The sequence below is a fragment of the Artibeus jamaicensis genome, unplaced genomic scaffold (assembly GCF_021234435.1).
Source record: "Artibeus jamaicensis isolate MK-2021 breed Jamaican fruit bat unplaced genomic scaffold, CSHL_Jam_final scaffold_3151, whole genome shotgun sequence".
Taxonomy (NCBI): domain Eukaryota; kingdom Metazoa; phylum Chordata; class Mammalia; order Chiroptera; family Phyllostomidae; genus Artibeus; species Artibeus jamaicensis.
In genome coordinates, this window is record NW_026522037.1 from 3,946,118 (window position 1) to 3,968,067 (window position 21,950).

At 54.3% G+C, this 21,950-nt stretch overlaps 1 protein-coding gene across 2 annotated transcripts; it reads right to left on the reverse strand.

The window, feature by feature from the left end:
• Positions 1–3,494: 3,494 nt before the first annotated feature.
• Positions 3,495–21,596, reverse strand: SFXN1 (sideroflexin 1). 2 transcript variants are annotated; one of them, XM_037127893.2, is made up of 11 exons: positions 21,460–21,596; positions 15,125–15,292; positions 14,125–14,295; positions 13,333–13,431; positions 12,333–12,408; positions 11,707–11,792; positions 10,648–10,775; positions 10,001–10,050; positions 7,374–7,423; positions 6,938–6,985; positions 3,495–6,029 (listed from the first exon to the last, which is right to left on the reverse strand). In XM_037127893.2, the coding sequence occupies exons 2-11, from the start codon at positions 15,286–15,288 to the stop codon at positions 5,933–5,935; spliced, it is 969 nt and encodes a 322-aa protein (XP_036983788.2). In that variant the 5' UTR covers positions 15,289–15,292; positions 21,460–21,596; the 3' UTR covers positions 3,495–5,932. The 2 variants fall into 2 exon arrangements, with proteins under 2 accessions (XP_036983788.2, XP_053512959.1); XM_053656984.1 differs by lacking the exon at positions 21,460–21,596 and adding an exon at positions 17,852–18,102.
• Positions 21,597–21,950: the final 354 nt, after the last annotated feature.

The following is a 21,950-nucleotide window of genomic DNA, read 5'->3' on the forward strand; positions in this document are numbered from 1 at the left end:
ATACATGTATCAGTGCATCTATTATTGGAAAATTAGATTACCACCCGCAGAGGTTTTGAAAAGTAGCACTTGTTGTCCTATGTCCTGAGTTCAGGAGCAGAAGGAAATCTGGAAATTCAGAAAAGCATTATGGAGAAAATTAAAAAATCAACTTACAAACCTACCATCCAGTGATAGTCTTTCTCTTTTTCCTCCATGGAGTTTCTATTTGTGAGAAATCAACTGTGATTTGTCCATCTCCCTGTCCATCTATCTTGAAAGAAGGGCCTCGCGATTAGGTGCGCTTGCACCGTTTTCCTGCCGGGGGCCCTCTCTGGACACATCCTCCAACCTCCCCTTTGTCTGCCTTCCCCAGGGGGCTCCTCGGGAGCAGCGGGCCCTCCGAGAGCCTGGGTGTATTCACATCCGTGGGACGGACTCTTAGACGTGGGAATGCTGAACGGAGGGCATGTGCTTTTGTAAGTTTTGAGAGATGCTGCCAAACTGTCTCGTCCAGGCAGCTTCCACACCCACCCACCTGCGGTCCCCAGAGGGACTGTTCCGGGGAGGGTCGCCGACCGTGTGGGCGAACTCCTGGCCCCGGGCCACTCACGGCTGAGTGTGCACTGTGCTGAGCCCCAGGGGAAGTGCTGCCTCTTTATGGCTGCGCACCAGACTCTCACCATTACTCAGAAGGAAGTCATGTTTTCTTCGTTTTACAGATGAAGAAGCTGAGGCTCAGAGAGTGTGGCCTGACTCAGTTCGTCCTCACACCCACCCACTGGTTCTCGATCCTGAGCAGTTTCAGAACCACTCAGGGGCTTCGAGAGGTTGGCTGGGCCCTGTAGAGTTTCCGATTCAGTAGGTGTGGAGGGGACCTGCGACCCTCCATCTCCACGTCCCTGGGGTGCGGCAGCTGCTGGTCTGGGGACCACTCTTTGAAAAACAGTGCTCCTGACGCTTACTGTACCCGGGACCCGATCTGGGCGTGGCCTCACAGACCTAACTTGAACCTTGGCTGGGGAGTCTTTTGAACTCTGTGCGGCATAGAAACCTTTCCTCTGTGTGTGTTGGGGGTGGGGCACGGGACTCCATCTCACACAGTCTCTCGATGGCCCCCAAGTTAGGTTTGTGGCGAGTGATTTTATTCCTCTGTGGCTTTCCCCTCCCTTTTAAGTGGAGATGAAGTGCACAGGAACCCTTGGGGGTGTTGCAAAGAGTAATGTATGAAACAACAGCAACAACAACCCAGCTTTGGAGACCAAAGCTAGTTGTAGTCACTCCTGTTGCTGGAGAGGCTGGGGCTGGACAGGCTTGGGCCCAGGTGGTGGCCGGGCCACCGCATGGCAGCGATCAGTCCACTTCTCTGATCCTCAAGTTCCTTCTCTTAAAAAACGGGACTGCTGTGGACTCCTCGAGGTTAAACAAGCACCTGTGTGTGTCATCCCCGCCGCCCTTTCTGCTCCAGAAGCTCTGTGGGCAGTGGCGTCGTGTCCTCGGTGACGAAAGGGCTGGACCACGGTCAGGCCCTGGCTGCTAACAGCCCTTTTCCCTGGGGTTCCCGGGGTTGTGTTCATTTCCAGCTCTGTCTCCAGAAAAAAAGAGAATCTCACACCCCGTGTCCCCTCCACAGCCTGGCAGTGACCTTTCCGCAGCACAGAATGGACTGGTTTCCCCAACTGGAAACTGGGAGTGTGAGAACACTTGTTCAGGTTCCTGGGAAGAGCCCAGGTTGGACCTGGTGACCGCGGGGCCCCTCAGCTGGCGGTGACAGTTGTCTGAGGTGCTGGAGATGTGCCCCTGGGTGAAAGGGGGGTCCCCGCCTTCGTAAGCCCGTCGATCCTGCGTCCCTAAGTGTGGCAGGGTGGAACCTGGGTGCTCCTGGAATCCAGTGAGGGGTAGATACATAAACTCACAGAAAACAACAAGTCGGTCTGCAGTCATTGGCCCGGGGAAGCCCAGACCTCTGGGGAGGACAGACGCATGGCTCCGCAGCCTGAACTCAGGCTGTGATGTGTCTGGGGCTCCTGGAATCCTGCAGCTTCTGGCTCTGCGCTGGGGCTGGGGCCCACGGACGTGTGTTTCTAACAAGCGGGGACGCAGCTGGTCTGGGTCCACACTTTGAATATCGGGGGTTTAAGTGATACCTTCAATCAGGCGTATCAAACTCACTTTCACCAGGGGCCACATCAGCCTCACAGTTGCCTTCAAAAGGCCTAATGTAAGTTTAGGACTGTGTAAATGTAACTACTCCTTAATAGTTAAGCGAGAGCTCGGCACTGCCACCGGGTAGAAACAAGGCGGAGGGTCGGATTCGGCCTCGGGCCTTGTGTTTGTCACCTGTGCCTTAGGTCAGTCAGCACCCAGAGGCAACCTGGTAGTCCCTCCGTTTTCAGTGAGATTCTGAACACAAAGGCAAGACTGCTTTCGTGAGCGGGCTCTGGCCGCTGGCAGTTCTGGACGGGCTGTCCACATTTTCCGTGTGGGTGTCGGCTCTCGGCTTCCGCTCCGGGTTTCCAGGCACCTGCAGCAGGTGTGGGCAGCCCCAGCTTTCTGGTCGTGAGCAAGCTGCCCCCTCGTCTGTCTCGTTTGGGCAAAACCTTGTTTGGCAATTTAAAAAGACGGATGCGGGCAACTTGTGTAACCATTTTCATCTGGTATCTTTAGTGATTTGTGGGTTATCTCTCGGGAAGATGCCCAGGCTCTGAAATCTTACCACTGACATTGACGCAGCAGCATTCCGAGTCCCGTCCAGGGCCTCTAGGACAAACATGTGTCTGACCCGCATTCACTGATTGGGCGTTGGCTGTATGCCAGGCAATACGCACACAGCTGCTCAGGGATTCTCCCATCTTATCTTTACAACAATTCTATGGAGCCCAGGCCAAGATTTTCTCTAAAACCCGAAAGGAGCAAAGCTGAAGGTCACAAAGAAAGGTCAGCAGCCCAGGTGCATAGAATAAGGGACTGAACCCAAGATTACACTGGCACTGACCCCTAGCCCCAAGCTCTTGGGTATTTTAAGTGACTTAAGTGACGAATGGTGTGATGGTAGCCAAATATGCAGAGATGTGACCGAGAAGATCAAGACGCTTCACTATCGTTTCACTAAGTCTGTTCACAAGGCCCTCCCCGGTCGGGGGGGTGTGCCATCTCCCCGGGAAGGATGGCAAGTGTTAGTCCCATATCAGCATCTGACAAACAACATAGCAAAGGGTCCTGCCCGCCATGTGTGTGGTGTCCATCACCAGGGCGTAGAGCAGGACCACACCCCTGTGCCCGTAATTCACGTTCCGTGTGTGTGTGTGTGGGAAGGGTGTGCTCTGTGTGTCCGGTGCTGAAGGAGGGGGAAGGCTGGTGGCCATGAGAGACGTATTCCCTGCTAAAAGCATCATACAGAGTCTCTCTGCACCGCGAGGTAGGGATGGTACCCCTGAGAGTGTGTTTCAGTGGAAGGCGCCATCCACAGTAACATAAAAACTGCGTCACCCTTTCCGTACACACACAAGAGACAGTTTATTTTCATTCTGAGTTTATTGAGCGCTCATCCAGGGGCACTGAAACGATACTCGGGTTCCAGCCCAGGCAAGACATCGTGCTGACCCTGCAGTAACACCTGCGGGTCGGCAGGCACCACAGCCGCGCTCCCCCGGCCCCTGTGACGGCGCCGCGAGTGACCGTGGGTCCTTCCAAGCTCACCGAACTTCACATGAACTTTTCTCCAGAACAGGCATTTCTCAGAGCTCAGCAAAGATCACCAGTTCTGGTTCCTTTGTTCCTTTTTCTAAAGCCACGATTAAACGAGACAGTAAACATCTCTATGTAAAAGCATCAAGAGCTGGAAACTTCCCCAAGTAATGTTTAGAAAGACCCAGCTCCAGGTTTGTTATTCCTTTGATAACAATGCTTTGGCCACACGGTCCCCAGGGTGTCAGCCTTTCAGTTCGTCGGCCAGAGAGAAGACCCTGGAATGGAGCCACCAGTGACCCTGGGGAGAGAATTCAATCCACTGGGGCGAAGGGGCTGGGCCTCCGGTGCTCTGGCTTCTTGGGAAAAGCACCCCTGAAGCACCTCATGGAGACCTGCCTGGAGTTTCAGGCTTTCCCCCCTTTTTGAAGAGAAGCGCCCAAGGCCAGAGTGTGGAACTGCTCCTGGTTGGCAAGGGGAGCGTTCTGGGGGCACGAAGGAAGGCTGGGAGCAGCCCAGGCTTCAGACCCTTCCCTCCCTTCAGAGAAGAAGCACAGACACAAGGCACGCCATCTTCTCTTCACGGGGAAATTCGGTCCGGTCCTGCTGTCGGGGGGAGTCCGCCAAGACAGGTGCCCACGCTGTTTTTCAGTCCCCATCTCTGAATTGTGGTAGGATTGAATGGTAGTCCACGCGCAGTGATACCTCTGGCCTACGCCTTTGAACACCCTCACACCTGAAGCATAACCTCTGTTACCTAAAGTATATTAAATATGCAACTACCCAGATGATGTAAGCAGTGGTCCACGGACTCTTTATTTCTAAACAGGGTGGGACGCAAGACACATCATTCAAGTAGAATTCGCTTAGTCACTGATTTACAGACATATTATTTCTGTACTGTTCTGAAGGCCAGAGAGATCCAGAAGGATGGCAAAAAAGGACTTTTGGGACTGGAACTGTGCTGTCACTTCTAAAAATGATCAGAGGAAGGAGCATCAGCCCAGTCACGTGGCACTGAGTATCCTCCCACCAATCACTGAGTACACTTCCACCAATCACTGAGTAAGCTTCCACCAATCACTGAGTACACTTCCACCAATCATTGAGTATGCTTCCACCAATCACTGAGTACACTTCCACCAATCACTGAGTAAGCTTCCACCAATCACTGAGTACACTTCCACCAATCATTGAGTATGCTTCCACCAATCACTGAGTATGCTTCCACCAACCACCGAATGAGCTTCCACCAATCACTGAGTATCCTTCCACCAATCAGAGTACACTTCCACCAATCACTGAGTATCCTTCCACCAATCACTGAGTGTACTTCCATCAACCACGGAGTAAGCTTCCACCAATCACTGAGTATCCTTCCACCAATCAGAGTACACTTCCACCAATCACTGAGTATCCTGCCACCAATCATTGAGTGTACTTCCATCAATCACTGAGTATGCTTCCACCAACCACTGAGTAAGCTTCCACCAATCACTGAGTATACTTCCTAAACTTTATGTTTGTACATTTCAGTTATTCCCGTTTGTTGTAGTAATTAAATATCAAGTCAACAAGTATAACATTTTGATAAGAATGTAAAACAGGATAAATTTAAAATCAAAGAAATCCATCAGCAATGGCCATATACAATCGATGACAGCAGGGACAGCTCGTCACACATGTCTGCTCCCAGGACTTTCAGGAGGTATGTGGAGGGGGTTTTATCCTTCAAACCCCCAGAACTCACCATGGACTTTGGGTTGCCCGCTGGCCAAGCCAGAGGAAAATTGTCCTTACGAGTCATTTTTTATTGTTTAGCATCAGAGCTTTTGTATTTTTCCAAAATGACTACCCGAATGACCTTGATTTAAAACAGAAGGACGGTAAAAATTCAATGTATTACCTGGACTTCCTTTTCACTGACCAATAATCCATTTCTTGAGCATATTCTGAACATCTACTCTATGCACAGCAGTACTTTTAAAAAATCTAGGTGAGGGCTGGGACATCGTCTTTGAGGAAGCAGTGGCCATAAAAGCCCCAAGAAGGCCCTTCCTCTCAATCATCCCGTGGTTCAGGGGCCAGCAGGTGCGGGGCGCCTGGCCAGCCCAGGTGCTGTGCTGTCGGGCCTGACTCTAGAGGCTTCCGCGGGTCTTCAGGAGGCACGTGTGGCTGGGAGGACCGAGGCGGCACAAGACTTCCTCACCAAGGCCACGCGAGGTCTGAGGCTGGCGGGGCTGTGGTGGGGGTGTCGCTCCCCACTTCACAGTCCCTTGTTGAAGTACACGCGTCGTAACTCAGGGCGAGTCTCCCGGATCTGGGCCTGCAGCTCAGCCTCCAAGCTTGTCACAGACATGGAACTATGGTGAGGGAGGAAGGACAGCTGTCACACAGGTAAGGGTGGGGGTGGAGAGGTCCTGCTGTCCCCAAGGGGGTCTTGGCCCGCAGCACAAAGGTGCTGAATAGGAGGTAACCCCGGGGTCACCGAGAGGATGCGCAGGTGAAAGGTGGCGATCTCTGTCAGGTGGAGGGACCTGATCGAGTTTGTTCTAGAACAGAGTGCCTCGTCCAACACCTGCTCTGAAAGCCCAGAGCGGCACAGGCCCCGTGCTCGGGGTCCGTTGGCCCAGGGCGGGCAGCAGGAGGGTGGCCTGGCAACACACACACAAACCAGAACAGTAAAGAGCCGCTGCTCTGTGCCTGGAAGAGAGATCGGGAGGCGGCTGAAGACCTACATTTATGCGAAACTGATTTAATGCCCATCGATGTCCGGTTGTCACATCAAAAGGATGCAAGGGCAGCTTGGCATGAAAGTGCACAGTAGGGCCTTTAAGGCCAAACACCAAGTAGGAAAAAGGGGAGCAAATATACCAACCACTGGAGCTAGGTGTGTGTCATTGCTGTCCCGGGGGTGGAACACAAGTCCCAAGAGATCTGAATGACAGATCCACATGCCAAGGGGTTGGCCAGCGGCAGACCACATTTAAATGTTTATAAAGGCAAATTTGCACCAGAGTTAACCTGAGTCTCACAAAGTAAAAAGTACTTTCAAATGGAGCAGGAGCAGGTAGACAGAGTCAAGAGAGTTGTGAAATTAAACGTATGTGCATTTGATTTCTGCCTCCGGCTGTTCACGTAGAGACCTCAGCCTCCCTCAACTGCACAGACCTTGACTTTGCCGCCAATGAAATGGAATAGCAGCCCCTGTGTCTTCAACTGGTTTTTCGGATTAAAACTCGCGATGGTTCCCAAGAATAAAAATACGTACCTTTTTTGAGGAAAGAGAGCACAGCACAGAGGCGTAGCAAATACCAAACTAAAAAAAAAAAAAAAAATTCAGAACACTCAGTTTCCAGTTTACTTTTCCAACAACCCCCTTTCTCTCTTTTGAGCCCTATATTACCACACAAAAATGTTTTGTTCGTATCATTTTATTATACCAAGAACTGCCAAAATAATAATAATAAAAAAACCCCCAGAGATAAGGAGTTTAAAAAAGAAGCATGCAAACAGCCCACACATTGTAGGTTTCCTTAAAGACAGTTTACATCTAGCTAATTATTGGGACCCGAAGTCCAGGTGTTCTCAGATGGTCTCATTTCCAAAACCAGGTCCTGTGTCACCTCCCTGCCCCCTCCCCTTTCATACGCTGCACATTTATCTTTAAAAAACAAAACGGATGATATCGAAGGAATTCCACTCACCAGAAGCCAACCAGCCCAACCTGAATGGGCGCACTCATCCATGGGAACCTCTGTGTTGAGAAATAAATTGTGTTGAATACTTTTCGTACAGGCTCTTAGGGACCGTTTCTTCTGCCGAGTAACTGGAAGGAAGCCCTCCACATTACCAGATGCGAATGGGATGCGGTTAGTAGAACCAGGGGAGACACTGCCACAAGCGTGCTAGCCCTGACTTCCCGAGCTCCCCCCGCCCCGATCTGTCAGCAAACACATGTGCGAAGGCCAAGGGGCTTCTCATTTGTTTGCCTCACACACGTAATCCGAATGATGCTTGGCTGCCTATGGGAGGCGGAGAAATTGCTACTGTTTAGTTACAGTTTAGTTTCTGGCAGGGAGGCGGTCCAGCCTGGTCCCAGATGTCCACCCTGACAGTTTGTTCCCGTCTGTGGGGAGAGAGGGGGCGGAGCCCAACCCTCCAAGCTCTGGTGTCCTGTCTGCAGCACCAAGGGTCACGACAGCTTCCTAAAAGCATGTGGGTGCAAGTGCATGAGATCAGGTTCATGCAGCACCTAGGACAACGCCTGGGGTGGAGCAGGAGCCCACAAACACCCGCCCCCTGCAGCTTTCCTTTCTTGGTTTCAGCTGCTGTCGGTATGGTTAAGGCTACAGCCGGCATACACCATTTCTGCCTGCCACTTTTTAAAAATGGAAGTGAATGAGTTGGTCGGTCTTTTGGAGAACAAGGACTATTAGAGTTTTAGTTTTCAAAAGGAGTGGTACCCAAACACACACTGTAAAGAGCGATGCAGAGTATGGTCCCATGACGAAGGCCACAGGGGTAGCTTCAAGGAAGTTGTGAAATGGTTGTTAGGACATCGGCCAACTTAGTTAAGGGTCAACGCAGGCTGTTAGAAAATCACCATCCCAGGATGGTCGTGTGCAACGCGTACCCTGGTCCCCGAAGACTCCTCCGGTGACAGAGGGCGTCACACAGGTTAACTTGAGGGGAGAGAGGCGTGGACTAGAGAGGAAGGGAGAAATGTCATCAAGAGGAGACAGATCCCAGGAGTCCACCCCACAAAAGACAGCAAGAAAAGGAAATGCTGGATCTTGGGCAACTGGCACCGTCTGATGAAGGATTTTCATAAGGAAATGTTAAATCCTCGTCCCCACACTACCCAGACGTGTGACATCTAGGATGGTCACAAACTCGGTGATGGGAAGGCAAGCTAAGTATAGAAGGAGATGTCGTGAAAGGATATACTGGGGCCCACAGGAGCCTGGGACAGCAGCCTGCTCCTTTCCAGGGGACTCTTGTCTGCAGCCCCCAGGGCTGACCCGGCGGCTCAGGGAGCAGCTGCCTGTGACCTCGCAGGACTTGCGCATGAGCCTATGAAAGGCTCTCGGTGATGACAAGGGTCCCGGAAGATTCTGAGCCCATGAAACTCAACCTGGATGTCACCTCTGCTCTGATGCCTTCTGCAGCGCCCCATCCTGCACATGCACCCCTACTTCTAACACAGGACATTGGAGGGCTTTCGAGGGTGCAGCATCCTTCGGCTGGCACCAGGGGGCTGTGGATTTCTCTGACCGGTGGCTTCAAGGAGCAAAGGGATGCCAGAGAACCACTTGGATACTTTGTCGCGCATCTCACATCAGAACCACTTGGATACTTTGTCGCGCATCTCACATCAGAACCACTTGGATACTTTGTCGCGCATGTCACATCAGAGCCACTTGGATACTTTGTTGCCCATCTCACATCAACACATCAGACTGGATACATCAGTCCAATGTGGCACTCACCAGCACTGTTTTCTTCATTTTGTAACTTCTTGCATATTTTTCTAAGAATGTCTAAAGTGTGAACGAAGTGTTCCAAAGTGTCTGCTTTCATTCCCCATCTGAGGCCCGTCGGGAGCACACAGGCCAATGGACATGCCTGGTGGGCAGGCATTCAGAACTGTCTCCAGGACCCCATCACAGTTCTGTCTCCAGGACCCCAAACAGCTCACCCCAGCACACCTGCTCCCCCCCCGAGGGGCCCACCCACTCCTCCAGGCAGGTCTGACGGCACGAGCCAAACGGTCACCCTGTCCCCGAGTCTCCCTACTTGTAGGAACCGGGGAACCAAGGTTGAGCCTAAACCACTGTGTTGAATTATGGAAGCTGCGTAAAGAAGAACGCGCCCAGGTTCCTTGGTTACAGTTTCATCCTGTGATGCTTTCAGGCCGTGAGGAGAGGCCATTGGTAGAATAACAAATTATTAGATATGGCCTCCGGAGAAAAATGAACCAGGGCACTAAATTCACCCCCAAACCATTTCTTTCATTTCGGAGAGTATGGACAGCGACTCGTGGACACCAAACTCATACCCTCTCGTCATTACCACCTAGCTAAGGTGAGGTGTGTGACGGAGCCCTAAACTCACGAGAGGTGTGGGCAGCAGTTCTCATTCACCAGAGCTTTCTCCAGTACCCGAGACTAGGGGTAAAATGTTCCCGGAAGCAGCTTTTCATTTACGGACTCGCCAAGTGCCGCTGGCCTTCCAGTTCTTTGCCCGGGATTTAGGAGGGGAGCGCTGTGGGCGTGATGCGAGAGAAGGGAAGGAAAAGACCGAGACAGTGGCACATGCAGCGGGGGCTTACCTTCAGGAAGGCTTTCTTCTCCAGGGTGTTCATGATGAACGGCGGGATGGCTGCAAGTCAAGACGGACCCGCTGAGACCTCAGTTTCACGTCCACTCCCAGCTTGCCGTTCCCTCCACCCCCAACAATTTGACAAAAGGCTTATATCACTCTTAGGCTGTTTTTCACACTGGCCGAGTAATTATTTAAAATACTTCAGCATTTTTTGGGGAAAAAACCTACTGTTCTCATTCTCTAGGTTTGTGAAAAAGAGTGTAATGCTCTCTTCCAGCCAGAAAGTTCTATAAATCTTACGAATTTTGCGTTTAACTTTAATTAGGAACAGCACCGGTATCAGGGACATTTTGCCCCCTGTACTAATAAAACAAACGCAGTTCCCAGCAGGCAGGGGGAGGGTCAGGGCCAACCATGCGGTGACGAGAATAAAGACCTGGCCTTGAGTCCCGAAGGCCTCTTGCTAGCTGGGTGACCCTGGAAAAGTCACCTCACCTCTCTGAGCCTCGGTTTCTGTTCGATTTGTTTTTTCGTTTTAAATTGGCAAAGGAGCCCACCCACGGGGAGGGGGGGCGATTTCTTCGGTGCACCGACGCATGCACGCTCGCTCAGTCCGTATTTCTGAATGAGTGAGGGGACGGCAGCTGTACTAACCCATGCCGGGGGCCGCCATCAGGATCCTGGAGATGACCACCTGAGTGATGGCTTGTTTTGCTGCGTGCGCCGACTCACCCAGGCGGGTCCCCTGTTCGTCTGTGATGGGAATGCCGACCTTGAGTTCCCTAGAGAGCAAAGCACAGGCCAACATGTCCACAGACACCTCCCTGGAAGGGCTGGAAAGGTCGGGTCCCCATGTACCCTGGTCACCCACTTGAGTGTCACTTTGGGCATGAACCAGTCTCTTTTCACATCCCATGGACAGGTTTTGTCCTCACGGGACAGGCACGGAGGTAAAGTAACACAGTAACTTTGTTAAAAAAGAAAAGGGGGGGTAGCAATTTTACTTAAAATACGACTCAAGGGTGACTATGCTAACTTAAGAGTAAGGGTGATTTTTATGCTTGTAACCAAATTTGAGCAAGTTTCCAAAAGAGAGGAAGACCTAAGTGAGCTGACAGTGACCGAGGAATTGTCACCAGCAGGTGGAGCCATGGGGCACTTGTGACGAGTCAGAAACACATCACCAGTCACTCAGGCTTTCACTGCAGCTCCTGTCGTTACCCTGTTTCTTGTTATCCATTCCAAAATGATTTTCCTCATCCTCCTCTTTTAATTTTGACAGTTCTAAAAAAATACTTCCAAAGGTGTTAATTTTTGGAGTTTAAAAGGTATTTTAAAGTCCAAAGGAAAATTCTGGGGATGGTGGGGAGGAGGACCTATTTTAGAGAAAAAACTTTCTGTGTAAAAATCTTCCTGGCCCGGGCCCGACACAGCTAGACCTGGGTGTGAGAGAGACTCTTTCAATCTCGTTACCACACGGAACTAGGCGGCGTGTTCCAGCCTCCTGCACGCGACCTGCCGCAGCCCTTTGGCAACTCAATGGCTAAGCGTGTTTCATCGGTGAGTCCATCCTCACCCCCAGCTGATTTAGACACACGTCTCCACCCTCACAGTTTTATCTGTAGATGTGAAGGTCATTTTTGAAGCTTTCAGCAGAGCCAGTCCTTACAGGAGCCCCACTGCCACTGCCAGGCGGAGACGCGAGTCACCCACCTTTGCCTCATGAGCGGGATGTTGATGCAGTTCGCGGCGGCTACCGCAGCGAAGGGCACGAACCGTCCGATGAGCGGCGACACGTGCTGCGGAAGAGAGCGTCCCAAACGCATTACCCGATTGTCCCCACGTTCCCGAACGGCCGCACCGATCGCTTCTCTGCAGCAGCGGAAGATGCAGAGCCTGACTGTGTAGAAACTCAGGCCTGGGGGGACTTTCATGGCTGATTTCCCAGCGGTTTTTCTGTCTCCCCAGCTGAGCCATCTAAGGCACTTGCCAGAGCGGGGCTTTGAGTCCAAACGTCCTGAGGTCAGGGGCAGGCCTGTCCCCATCCCAGAGGTGCGGCCGGAGGCCCACCTCCTGCACACAGCCTCTGGTGGGCTGTTGGGCCGGGTGAGCGTTGAGTGCCTGACTTAGGCTGGACCACAGCGTCCCGCCCAGCAGCAGGGTCTTGGCTGCGAGTGACACCCTCCCCAAGCTTCCTGGAAGACATGACTAGTCAAAGGGAATGACAGTGAGGAAGTCCTCGCTCAGACTTGCACTGGTCTGAGAAACTGCAGAGGGACTCGGAGCGAGGCAGGGAGAGCCAACCGGGAAGCTTCCCCGGGGAAGGGGACCCCCAGCACCTTGGTCAGCGCGTTGAGTCCTAGCGCGGTCACCACGGCGCCCGTTGTCGCAGACACGTAGGCCGTCCCCAGTTCGCTGAAAAGAAGAAGGACGGCCCATAGGTAAACAAATAACGGGCACTCGGCAGGAACCTTTTTTTAGACTGATGGGGAAAGGAGAAAGGGCGCGATCAAGAATGGAGAGTCCACAGAACCAGGTCGCCATCGCTCTGCCGGTGGAGGGTCCGGAGGAAAGGCAAGCAGCGGGGTCCTTCACACGGCGTCGATGTAGCCCCAGACCTGGGCACAGGCAGAACAGGCCGTGTCGGCAGGGACGGGAGAGGCCAAGTGTGTGCAGGAGGCCACATGTGTGGGGACACGCATCACGGCCTACATGTCTGCGGCACATTCGTATAAATTAACAACATTCGTATAAACTTGTCACAACGATGACAGCAGGAGGATACAGCCTGCGAAAAGCAACTTAAAGTGACAGAACAGAACGCGGATGTGTTGGACAAGCCAAGCTAAAAGTTTTGGCTAACCGGTCACTTCCGCCCATCTGCAAATTTGTTTCAGGGAGGCAACCGTTTAAACGCGTTTACTTTGGCCCCAAAAGTGACTGATGTGGAAGACACATCAGGCATAAATGCAGGTGCCCTTGACCTTTGCAGAGAGCACACTGTGGCTGCCCATCACGTCTGACGCTGGCCGCTGTCCACACGCACAGGGCAGGTGGGGGTGGGACGTGTCCACTGCAATGGCCCCTCCCCCCGGAGCTGCGGCCGTGTGTTCTGTGGGGAGATGAGCCCCGGTGGGTGAAGACCCACCTACCAGCACCATTAATAGCACGAGGAACGTCCTCGAAGCCAGTATGGATGAAAGTCATCTCAACAGAGAGGGAGCGAGAAGGCCACAGCCGAGAAGCGCGCTCCATACACTGCTGGTTCAGACCGGAGCGCCATGCCACCCCGTCAAAGGGACAGCGGAGGGACAGCGGGCGGGCGCACCGGAGCCTTACTTGACAGTGAGCGGCGCGTCCCCGCTCCTGTTGGTGTAATTGACCACGGCGTTGAAGGACTGGTTCACCCACTGCCAGAACAGCACCGCCGGCGTGGTCCTGAAACAGAGCGAGCCGTCACACTGCCGCCACCGCCACGGGCCCCGCTGCTGTGCCGGGCGGACAACGCGAGCCCTGGTGACCACAGAGGAGGGCACCAGAGATGGGAGAACGCTGGGTCAGCGGCTTCGGGCCTGGTGGCCGGGCAGATGTTCACCATCCCCGGTTCATCACTCGTTAGAGGCGGGTGACTCGGAGCTGCGAGGGTCACCCTGAGGAGAAAGTGCCTTACTTCTACTGGGTCTTACATGTGCAGAGAGCCCAGAACAGAGCAGGCCCCCAGTGAATGTCAGGCCCTTTTCACTGGGAGGGAAGGAAGCCATCGGTGGGCGCAGCCATCCTGAGCCCTCCTACTGCACATGCAGCCCGAACGTCCCCGTCTGCACCCACACACTGCTCCTGTATCGCGGGAATGGGCGAGGACCGGAATTTGCGTAGACGCTCTTTTATCTCCTTTGTCCATCTCATTTCCTTTGGGTCTAAGCTTTAGGGGGAAAAGATCAAGCCCCTTTTGAACAACAAAGAGAAAACTTCAGCTGGGGGAGAAGGTACAACAGACCCCTACAGGTGCATCCATGCAGATTGGACCTCAGCCTGAAACCTTACTGACCTCAAGGACATCCTTTACATACGAAACTCTGCTCGAAGCTTCTGTGGCCCAGCGTGAGCTGTTGCCACCTCTCCACAACTCACCTATAAAACGTCATCATACAGCCTGTGATGGTCATGTTCATGGGGACCTGAGCCGACATTCGTCCTATCAAGACCATCTTTTCTCCAGTGTCGGGATGAAAAGCTGAGTCGTAGATGTACTTTGCTCTCCACAGTTCGTTTTCTGTGAGGCCTGGAGGAATGATCCCTCGTCTAGAGAAACAACAGCAAACAACAGTGTTGCCGGTGTCCGGCCCCTCGCCCTCGGCCAGGAGGCAGGCCGCTGGGCGGCCGTCATGCCCGCACTGGCTACAAACAGCAGCCGTGCGGGGGGAGGGACAGCCACATTGCCCAGAGTCAGTGAGGTTTCAATGACACAAAGGGTGATAAACCCTTAAAACAAACATTTCAAACCCACACATCTCCAATTATCTACCATTTGGAAACACTAAAACACACCTTGTAGAATTAGGGACGTAGTAAACTTAGAAATAGGGTTTTAAATGACACGTTGAAAGATGTATTTTGAACTTCGCAATCACTAAAATGTTTTTAACCCATTTGACAAAAGCTGTGGTGATCAAGAATATGAATTCAGTTTTGTGTGGATAGTTTGAAAACCTAGATCGGAAAAAAGCTCATTATTTGTCTCTGAAGCAATCAGCCCACCCTGACTCTGGCCAGTTTGCCCTTTGTGTGGTGCTGTCTCCACCGGGACCTAGAAAGGTGCTTGGGGTGGCTGCAGATGCAGGTGGCAGATGGGAAGGGGCAGGGTGCTGTGATGGGGGGGGGCATCACAGCAGGGTGCCGATGAGTTGGGGGGGTTGCTGTCTTATTTTCAGGGCACCGCGACCCCCGGACATCTGTGTCAAGGGCCAGCAATGGGGGATAAAACACACCTTCCTGTTTTTGTGTGTGCGCGCAAAAAGGATTCCATTGTGAAAAACAAAACTGTGAGCTTACGAAGTGAAGGTTTAGAGACAACAGGATAACATGATGCTCAGCTAGTACATTCAGCCGAAAGCGTGATCCCTGACGTTACCTGTAATCGTGCACGATTTTTCGGGCATTCTCTAGTTGTTCGTTGGTGAGCAGGATATTCCTGGGGTCCGTCACGGTGAAGAAATGGCTGGCTCGTCCCGCAAAAGTGCTCTGGTCCCATCGAGGCTCTTTGATGTTGATGTTTGGTGGGGGTTCCCCAGACATGGTCCTGGGCGGGGGAGGCCAGAGAGACACGTCCCGGTAAGACGTACGGTGTCCCACTGACCTTCAAGTAGAGGCGCATGGATATTCCTACTCCCCAAATAATTTTACGATGAGCGGCAGAAAGACTATCTAAACCCGCTTTGTCCATAAATCTCAACCAAATTTTAATCATTTCTGACATATGTCTCTTTATAAGCCCCTGGTTTTATATCCTTCATTACTTTTGGAAACCTAAAACCACTCCAGGGAAACTAGAAATAGAAAAAGTTAAAGAAAATAATATCCACAGTAACGCGGTCTGGTGTTTGAAACCCTTTTTCTGGGTGAAATATTCAACATCAAGCTACTGCTGCATTCCTTATTTCTACCAGTAGGTGGGGCTGTCACGGACCTGGGAGGGAGTGAAGTCCCTGGCACGTGGGAGGGGGAGCTGCGGATAAGGCTTCCCTGAAGGCTGCTGGTTCGTTTACTGGGAAGCGGCCAGCCCAGGCCTATGGTGCCAAACTTGCCCCCGACCTGCTGCCTCCCCTCCCCTAACAAAGGTTGAATGGATCGAAGATCGCACCTCTTTTCAGAGAGCAATGCCACACCGCCCAGGGACAGGCTGCACAGGACACCAGAGAATGTGTTCAAGAACGTGCACAAGAGTTCACCGGCTTTATAACACCTAAAGCAAGTGAAGGGTACCACCGAGCGAGCCAGGAGACACCCGTGGGGAGTGCAGCCTCTGCACCCCGTCCACCTGAGGCCCTGGTGGAGATGCGGAACCACTGAGACAGCGTCAGACATTCAGAGAGGCCGGGAAAGACAGACAGGAGGCGGACCGCACAGCCTCGGGGGACTAAGTGGCCAGCCTCCGCAGGGGGAATTTACTGACCAGTTACCGCTGGTTTAGTAACTGCAGGGGGTCAACAGCAAATGCTGTGCTTTACACACCGACTGGGCAGAATTCTGATTTTCAGCAGGTTCGGTTTCCGAGGTCTGAAGAAATGGTGGAATGGGGATGTAGCAGAGCAGAAGAGGCCGTCAAACTCCAGGAGAGAGACAGAGGGAAGTGCCGTGGCTCGGAGGCCTCTCGGGTATTGAAACACTAATGTACCTCGTTTTATTGTGCCTTGAAGACTGTGAGTTTGTACAACTCGAACGTCAGTGGCAACCCTGCCTGGAGCAGGTCTACGGGCCCTGTTTTCCCGATAGCGTTCGCTCAGCCTCTGTGTCCCAGTTCGGTGATTCTCGAGACAGCTCAGACTCTCATACTATTATATTTGTTACGACACTGTGCGATCAGTGATCTTGGGTGCTGTTATTGTCACTGGGGCTCCTTGAAGCCCAAGGGTGGTGAACTTAGTGGATAACTGTTGTGTGTGCCCCACGAAGCATTTATCCCTGGTCTCTCCCTCTCCTCTCCGGCCTCCCTGTCCCCGGAGACACAACCATAGTGAGATTAGGGAGCAACGGCCTCCACGGGTCCAAGTGAAAGGAAGAGAAAAAGGCCTCTCACTCTAAGCTGGAAGCGTCACTGAACCGTTGAGTTGTCCGTGGAGCTGGGACTTGTTGCGAGGAACTTTTAAACTTGTATCCCAGTCTTCAGGAGCCGTTCTGGGAGGCCCGCCTGCCTTCCTGCCGGGGTAGGGATCACACGGGCATTGCACAGCCAGGCAAGGGCCGGGCCTCTCCCCCAACACACCAGCCTTCAGGGCTGGTGAGCAGGCCGCTCCAGTGAGTGGGTGGTGATCTGTTCAGTCCCTAAATGGGTCTGCTGAGTCAGCCGGTCAGCTGAACAGGGTTCCTGGCTCCGAGTGGCAAGGCCCTCACTGTCCTCTCACTTGGAACCCCTGGGCAGACGTGACGAGGGAGGGAAGGGGTATAGGGTGTGGAGGAGGTTTATCTGGGTTCCGATCCCAGCTCCACCGTGACTGTCTCCCCGGAGACATCATCCGGGGCTCCGGGTCTGTGTCTCTTCATCAGCCTGGTTAGGGGATCGCCTAACGAGATCCACTGGCATCAGGTAATCACCGAGTCTAAGGGCTTGTCTTACAGTTTCTCATCCAGCCCTCCCAGCAGTGTCAGTACCAGGGTGGTTAGCGGACGCGCTCTGGTCAGTGTTGGTGCCAACTCGCTGACCTCAGTTGTCCAGCTCCAGAGTCCCTGCTTCCCGGAGAGGCAGTTGTGACAGACAAGCGTCTCCCTGGAAACCCTGATTCAAGAGTGTGGTGGGGCCTGGGACCTGACGTTTAAGAAGCATTCCATTGGTATCCCATGATTACACTTAAGTTTGGGAAACACTATGTTTGAGAGTGTAAAAATTATAAATAAATAATAACCAGAAGCTCTACCAGTGAAGGGAAGATTCTTACCCTCTGGTGGGGGCAACATACTTTTAGGGGGCTCCAGGGCCACTCGTGGGGCCTGCTGGGCCTGTCCTTCCGGGCTGGCTCCTGCCGAGGAGGGACCAGCCTGACAACCCGCGGGATCGCAGCTGGACTTTAAGCGCAGCATTCCAGACCCAAGTCCCGCTCTGTCCCTTCCTGCCTAGGCACGTCACCGGTGAGTCACTACCCACCTCTGAGTATCAGTCTTCTCATCTGCGGGGGCAGAGGTCGGCACTGGCTCCCAGAGCTGGTAGGACCCCCACGCTGAGACGCACAACAGAGCTTGGTGGGCCCCGACTGACTGCACCTTGCAGGCAAAGGTGAGGTTATGTCCAATAGGTCAGGCCTGCAGGAGCGAAGCAGTCGTCCACAGTGGCTGGAGTCCAGCCCTGACGTGCAGTGGCTGGGGGTGGGGGGGTGGGGGCAGGAATGGAACGGAGCTTCCCCGAGCACATCGAGGAGACAACCAGAAACACGTAAGCAAAAGAACTGTTCCCTGAGATGAACTTTACTCCAGAGGTTTGGCCACATGCCAGGAAGCCGCTTCACTGTTGGAAAAAAAGAATTTTCCAGAATTTCACAGAAAATAAGCGGAGAATGGGCTTCATCAGGGACTTTGCAACAAAGCCCTTTAACTCTGGCTAAAGATCAAGGAGGACAATGAAGGCGTTAAATGGGAAACGTGGCTAGAACAGGACAGCTGCCGGGACAGCTAAGGAAGGTCTGGCTGCCGGGGCTGCCCGCTCAGGGCCCGGCAGGAGTGGGGCCCTGGCTCGGTTGCTGTGGGGGGACGGGACTCCGCGCCCCTTGAGTGCCGGGCCCCCGGCCTGCCCTGCGCTATCAGACCATCAATTTCCTGCTTCAGCCCTTTGAGAAAATCACCCCCCCCTTCATGTAGTTCCTCCGAGACACCAAGTCCCAAGCCCCAGATGGCAAGCCTGGCAGTGGCGGCTCTGTCTGACCTCATGCCGCGCCCCCGCCCCTCCGAGGGCTGGGGGCCGTGCGGCTGCCAGGACAGTCAGGCCCACCCAAGGAGTAGCAAATGTCCTTCTCTGTCCGGCTTTCAGCCGGTCACCCCCACACAGCACCCCTTTCTCGTGGGCACGGCCACACAGGAGGTCGAATCAGAGAGCAGAAGGTGGACCCCTATGCAGAAGCCGTGTCCCTTCCAAGGGCATTTCCACTCAGCGCGGCCTTCGGCAGAGCAGGCTCCTCTAGTCCAGGGATGGGCCTGTCAGGCGAGGGGGGCGCTGCCTCAGATCGGATGGGGAGATGCGCGCAATTGCTGCCTTCCGCCCGGCTCCCCGCACGGTCCTCCTGCCCCCACTCCCGCCCCGCCACGCGGAGACTCCTCTTTTGTTAACTGTAAGACACCCAGCTGACAACACAATCCCTGTGCGTCTTCCAGTCCTTAAGATCAGTTTTGGGGTTGGGTTTCTTCATCAGTATCTTAGCATGGGTGAGGTTCTTCTTCATTAAAAAAAATTCTATTGCCCTGGCTGGTGTGGCTCAGTGGATCAAGCACAGGCCTGCGAAGCAAAGGGTCGCCAGTTCGATTCCCAGTCAGGGCACATGCCTGGGTTGTGGGCCAGGTCGCCAGTAGGGGGCGCATGAAAAGCAACCACACATTGACGTTTCTCTCCCTCCCTTCCCTCTATAAACAAATAAATAAACAAACGCTATTGGTTTCTGCTTCAGGTGGTGGCTCGAGGCTGAAAGTGATAAAATCCTGGCAGTCTGCAATATCTCGACATGTGTGGTTTTGTGTTTTGTCCACATCGAAGAGTCGACTCACAGATGATATGCTGTCTATGAAAATATTTTACAATAGTAATGAACTAAACATTGACTAGCTTTGAACTTCTGGGAGTTCAGTGTGGATTTGCTACATAGTCTAACTGCATTTTTCACTTTCTAGGCTAACTTGCACAGTCAGTTTTTTTTTTTTAATGACTTAACTGCTAAGGATTCTTTTCACCTTTAACCTCAAGCGAAAGGCTGCACCCGTGGCCGCACCCCGACCGACTGGGTGCGTGTGAGCACTGCCCGCAAGGGAGGGCTCAAGGCCACCAGAGAGCGGAGGAGGTGGGTCTGCCCTGAATCCACCGCTGCCCTGGTCGTCCTCCCAGCCTCCTCGGCCGAAGTCCAGGCGCGGAAGGGACGTTCCCTCCCTGTTGGCACCTTTCTACACCCATCCGCATGGGGGTTCAGAGAACTTGAACAGAGTGTCGAGGGCATTTTAACAGTCGGCCGAGGGGGAATTATAGGCAGCCCCGCTGGGGAGGACCCTGTCCCGAAGGCCCAGGGGCCTGCGAGCTGCACACTCCCCGGGACCCTGGACGGCACACTTGGAGCAGTGACCACACAGGTCAGCGCGGCCATTTGGACCCCTGCCGCCCCAGGGCAGGGAGGCCCTGCCTGAGGCCCCAGCCCTTCTCGGCGGAGCCCCCACTCGCCCTCCCACGGAGCTGGGGTCTTCTCCATCTTCTGAGTCAAGTCTGAGCCCAGCTCCGTGGTAACAGCTGCAAAGCTCCCTCTGGACCCAGGTGCCCCCTTCCACCTATGACGAAGCCTGGGACTCAGAGAAGCTCAGCGAACTGGGGGTAGGCGAAGGAAGAGAGAGTAGAGGGACCCGAGTCAAACTTGTAGGAGGTGAGGCAGCAGAGGGATTAGGACTTCGGAGGAAATTCCCGACCGAATGCCCTGCGGGCTCAGAGGCAGCTGCGCGCAGAGCACGGGGGAGGGAGCGCAGTGGAGCTCGGCGTTCTCATTGGGGCACGCACGATCACTCGCCCCGGGGGTCCGTGGGGCAGGCCACTGCCGGGTGCAGAGGGCAGGGAGGGGGCAAGCACCCCCTGGTCACAAGGAGAGAACAAAGCGGTCCAGGAAGCACAGTTCGCTTCAACTGTGCACACAGGTGCTAAAGGAAGGACTTGGGCCCGTCCAGCAAGGACGGGCCGAGGGGGGATTCCAGACGGCTCGGCCAAGGGGAAGCATCTCTGGAGAAGTGACATGTCCGCTGACACGCAGATGGCCAGCTGTGTGACCTTGGGAAGGTTGCTCAACCTCTCTGAGCCCAGTTTTCTCAGCTGGATGAGGAAGGCAATGCAAGTACCTCACCGGGATGGAAGAATATAAAACCGAAGGGGCCTAAATCACCCGCACACACTTAGTAGGTGACGTGGTTGTTGTCACTCTGATGAGGTTACAGACCTGTGACAGAGGGAAGGATCAAGGGCAGAGGCAGCCAAGGTCTGCCCCAGACCTGACTGGTGCCCCTCTCCTCCCTCCCGGCTGGCAAGTTCTAGGGCAGGCCCGGAGGTCCCCTCTGACCCCAGAGCCCAGAGCTGAGCCGGGGGGCAGCCAAGAACCAGAAGCATGAGGGGCGTGGGGGTCGGTGCCACCTGGTCGCCTGGCAATCGTGTGCGCGGTGCCTGTCCCCGCAGCAGCCATCTTGGGCGTCCTCCCCGCAGGGAGTGTCGTCACGCTGTCGCCAGAGACAGCGTGGCAGGGGGCGTGCGGGGCGTGCGTGGGTGAGCTCCCTCCCATCGGGAGAGCTCGTGGGGAGTGGGGAGCTGTCAGGCAGCTGATGGGAGGGGGTCCCCCAGATGCAGGGACCTCTGGCCCTGTCCGTCCCCGGCATGGCGAGGGGACTGGTAATCTCTCAGCCCGGGAATGTCCCTGCAGCCGGCACGCGGGCGCACGTCCCTGCCCGAGCCCCAGCCCCAGTGCGCGTCTCTCCGACATTCTCCCTGTGCTTTTCCCACCCACGGTTGCCACGCCACCACTCGCAACTCACCACTACCCTCAGGCTGCAGCCGGCAACACTTGCGGGACGCGGTCGGCGCAGCCTCACTCACCGCCGGAAGCGCTTCTCCCGCCACCGAGGCAGCGCGCGCCGGGCGCGTCCCAGTCCCCGCCCAGAGCCCGGAGGTCCGACTGGGCACCGCGCGCCGGCACTTCGGAAACCCCAGCCCCGCCTCCTGAGTCACCAAGCTGTCTCTAGGCCAACTCCCCTTCTGCCCCGCCAGATCCCCGGGCCAGGGCTTTGGGTTTTGGCTCCTTGCCGCCTCCCCCCCCCCCCCATCGCGATCCCCCAAGTTCATCCTCGCGGTGGTGTGGGGCTCTGCTCCTGCTAAAGTCGTGTTTTCTGTTTTAGTTTCCCGAGGGACTAGCCCTTCCTTAAATTTCTTTATTCCCAGGGTCTTTGCATAGAGTCAACATCCATTCAGTCCCTCACCCACTCACTTATTCAAACCAGTCTGTAGAAGTGAAACTAAGCTGAAAAAT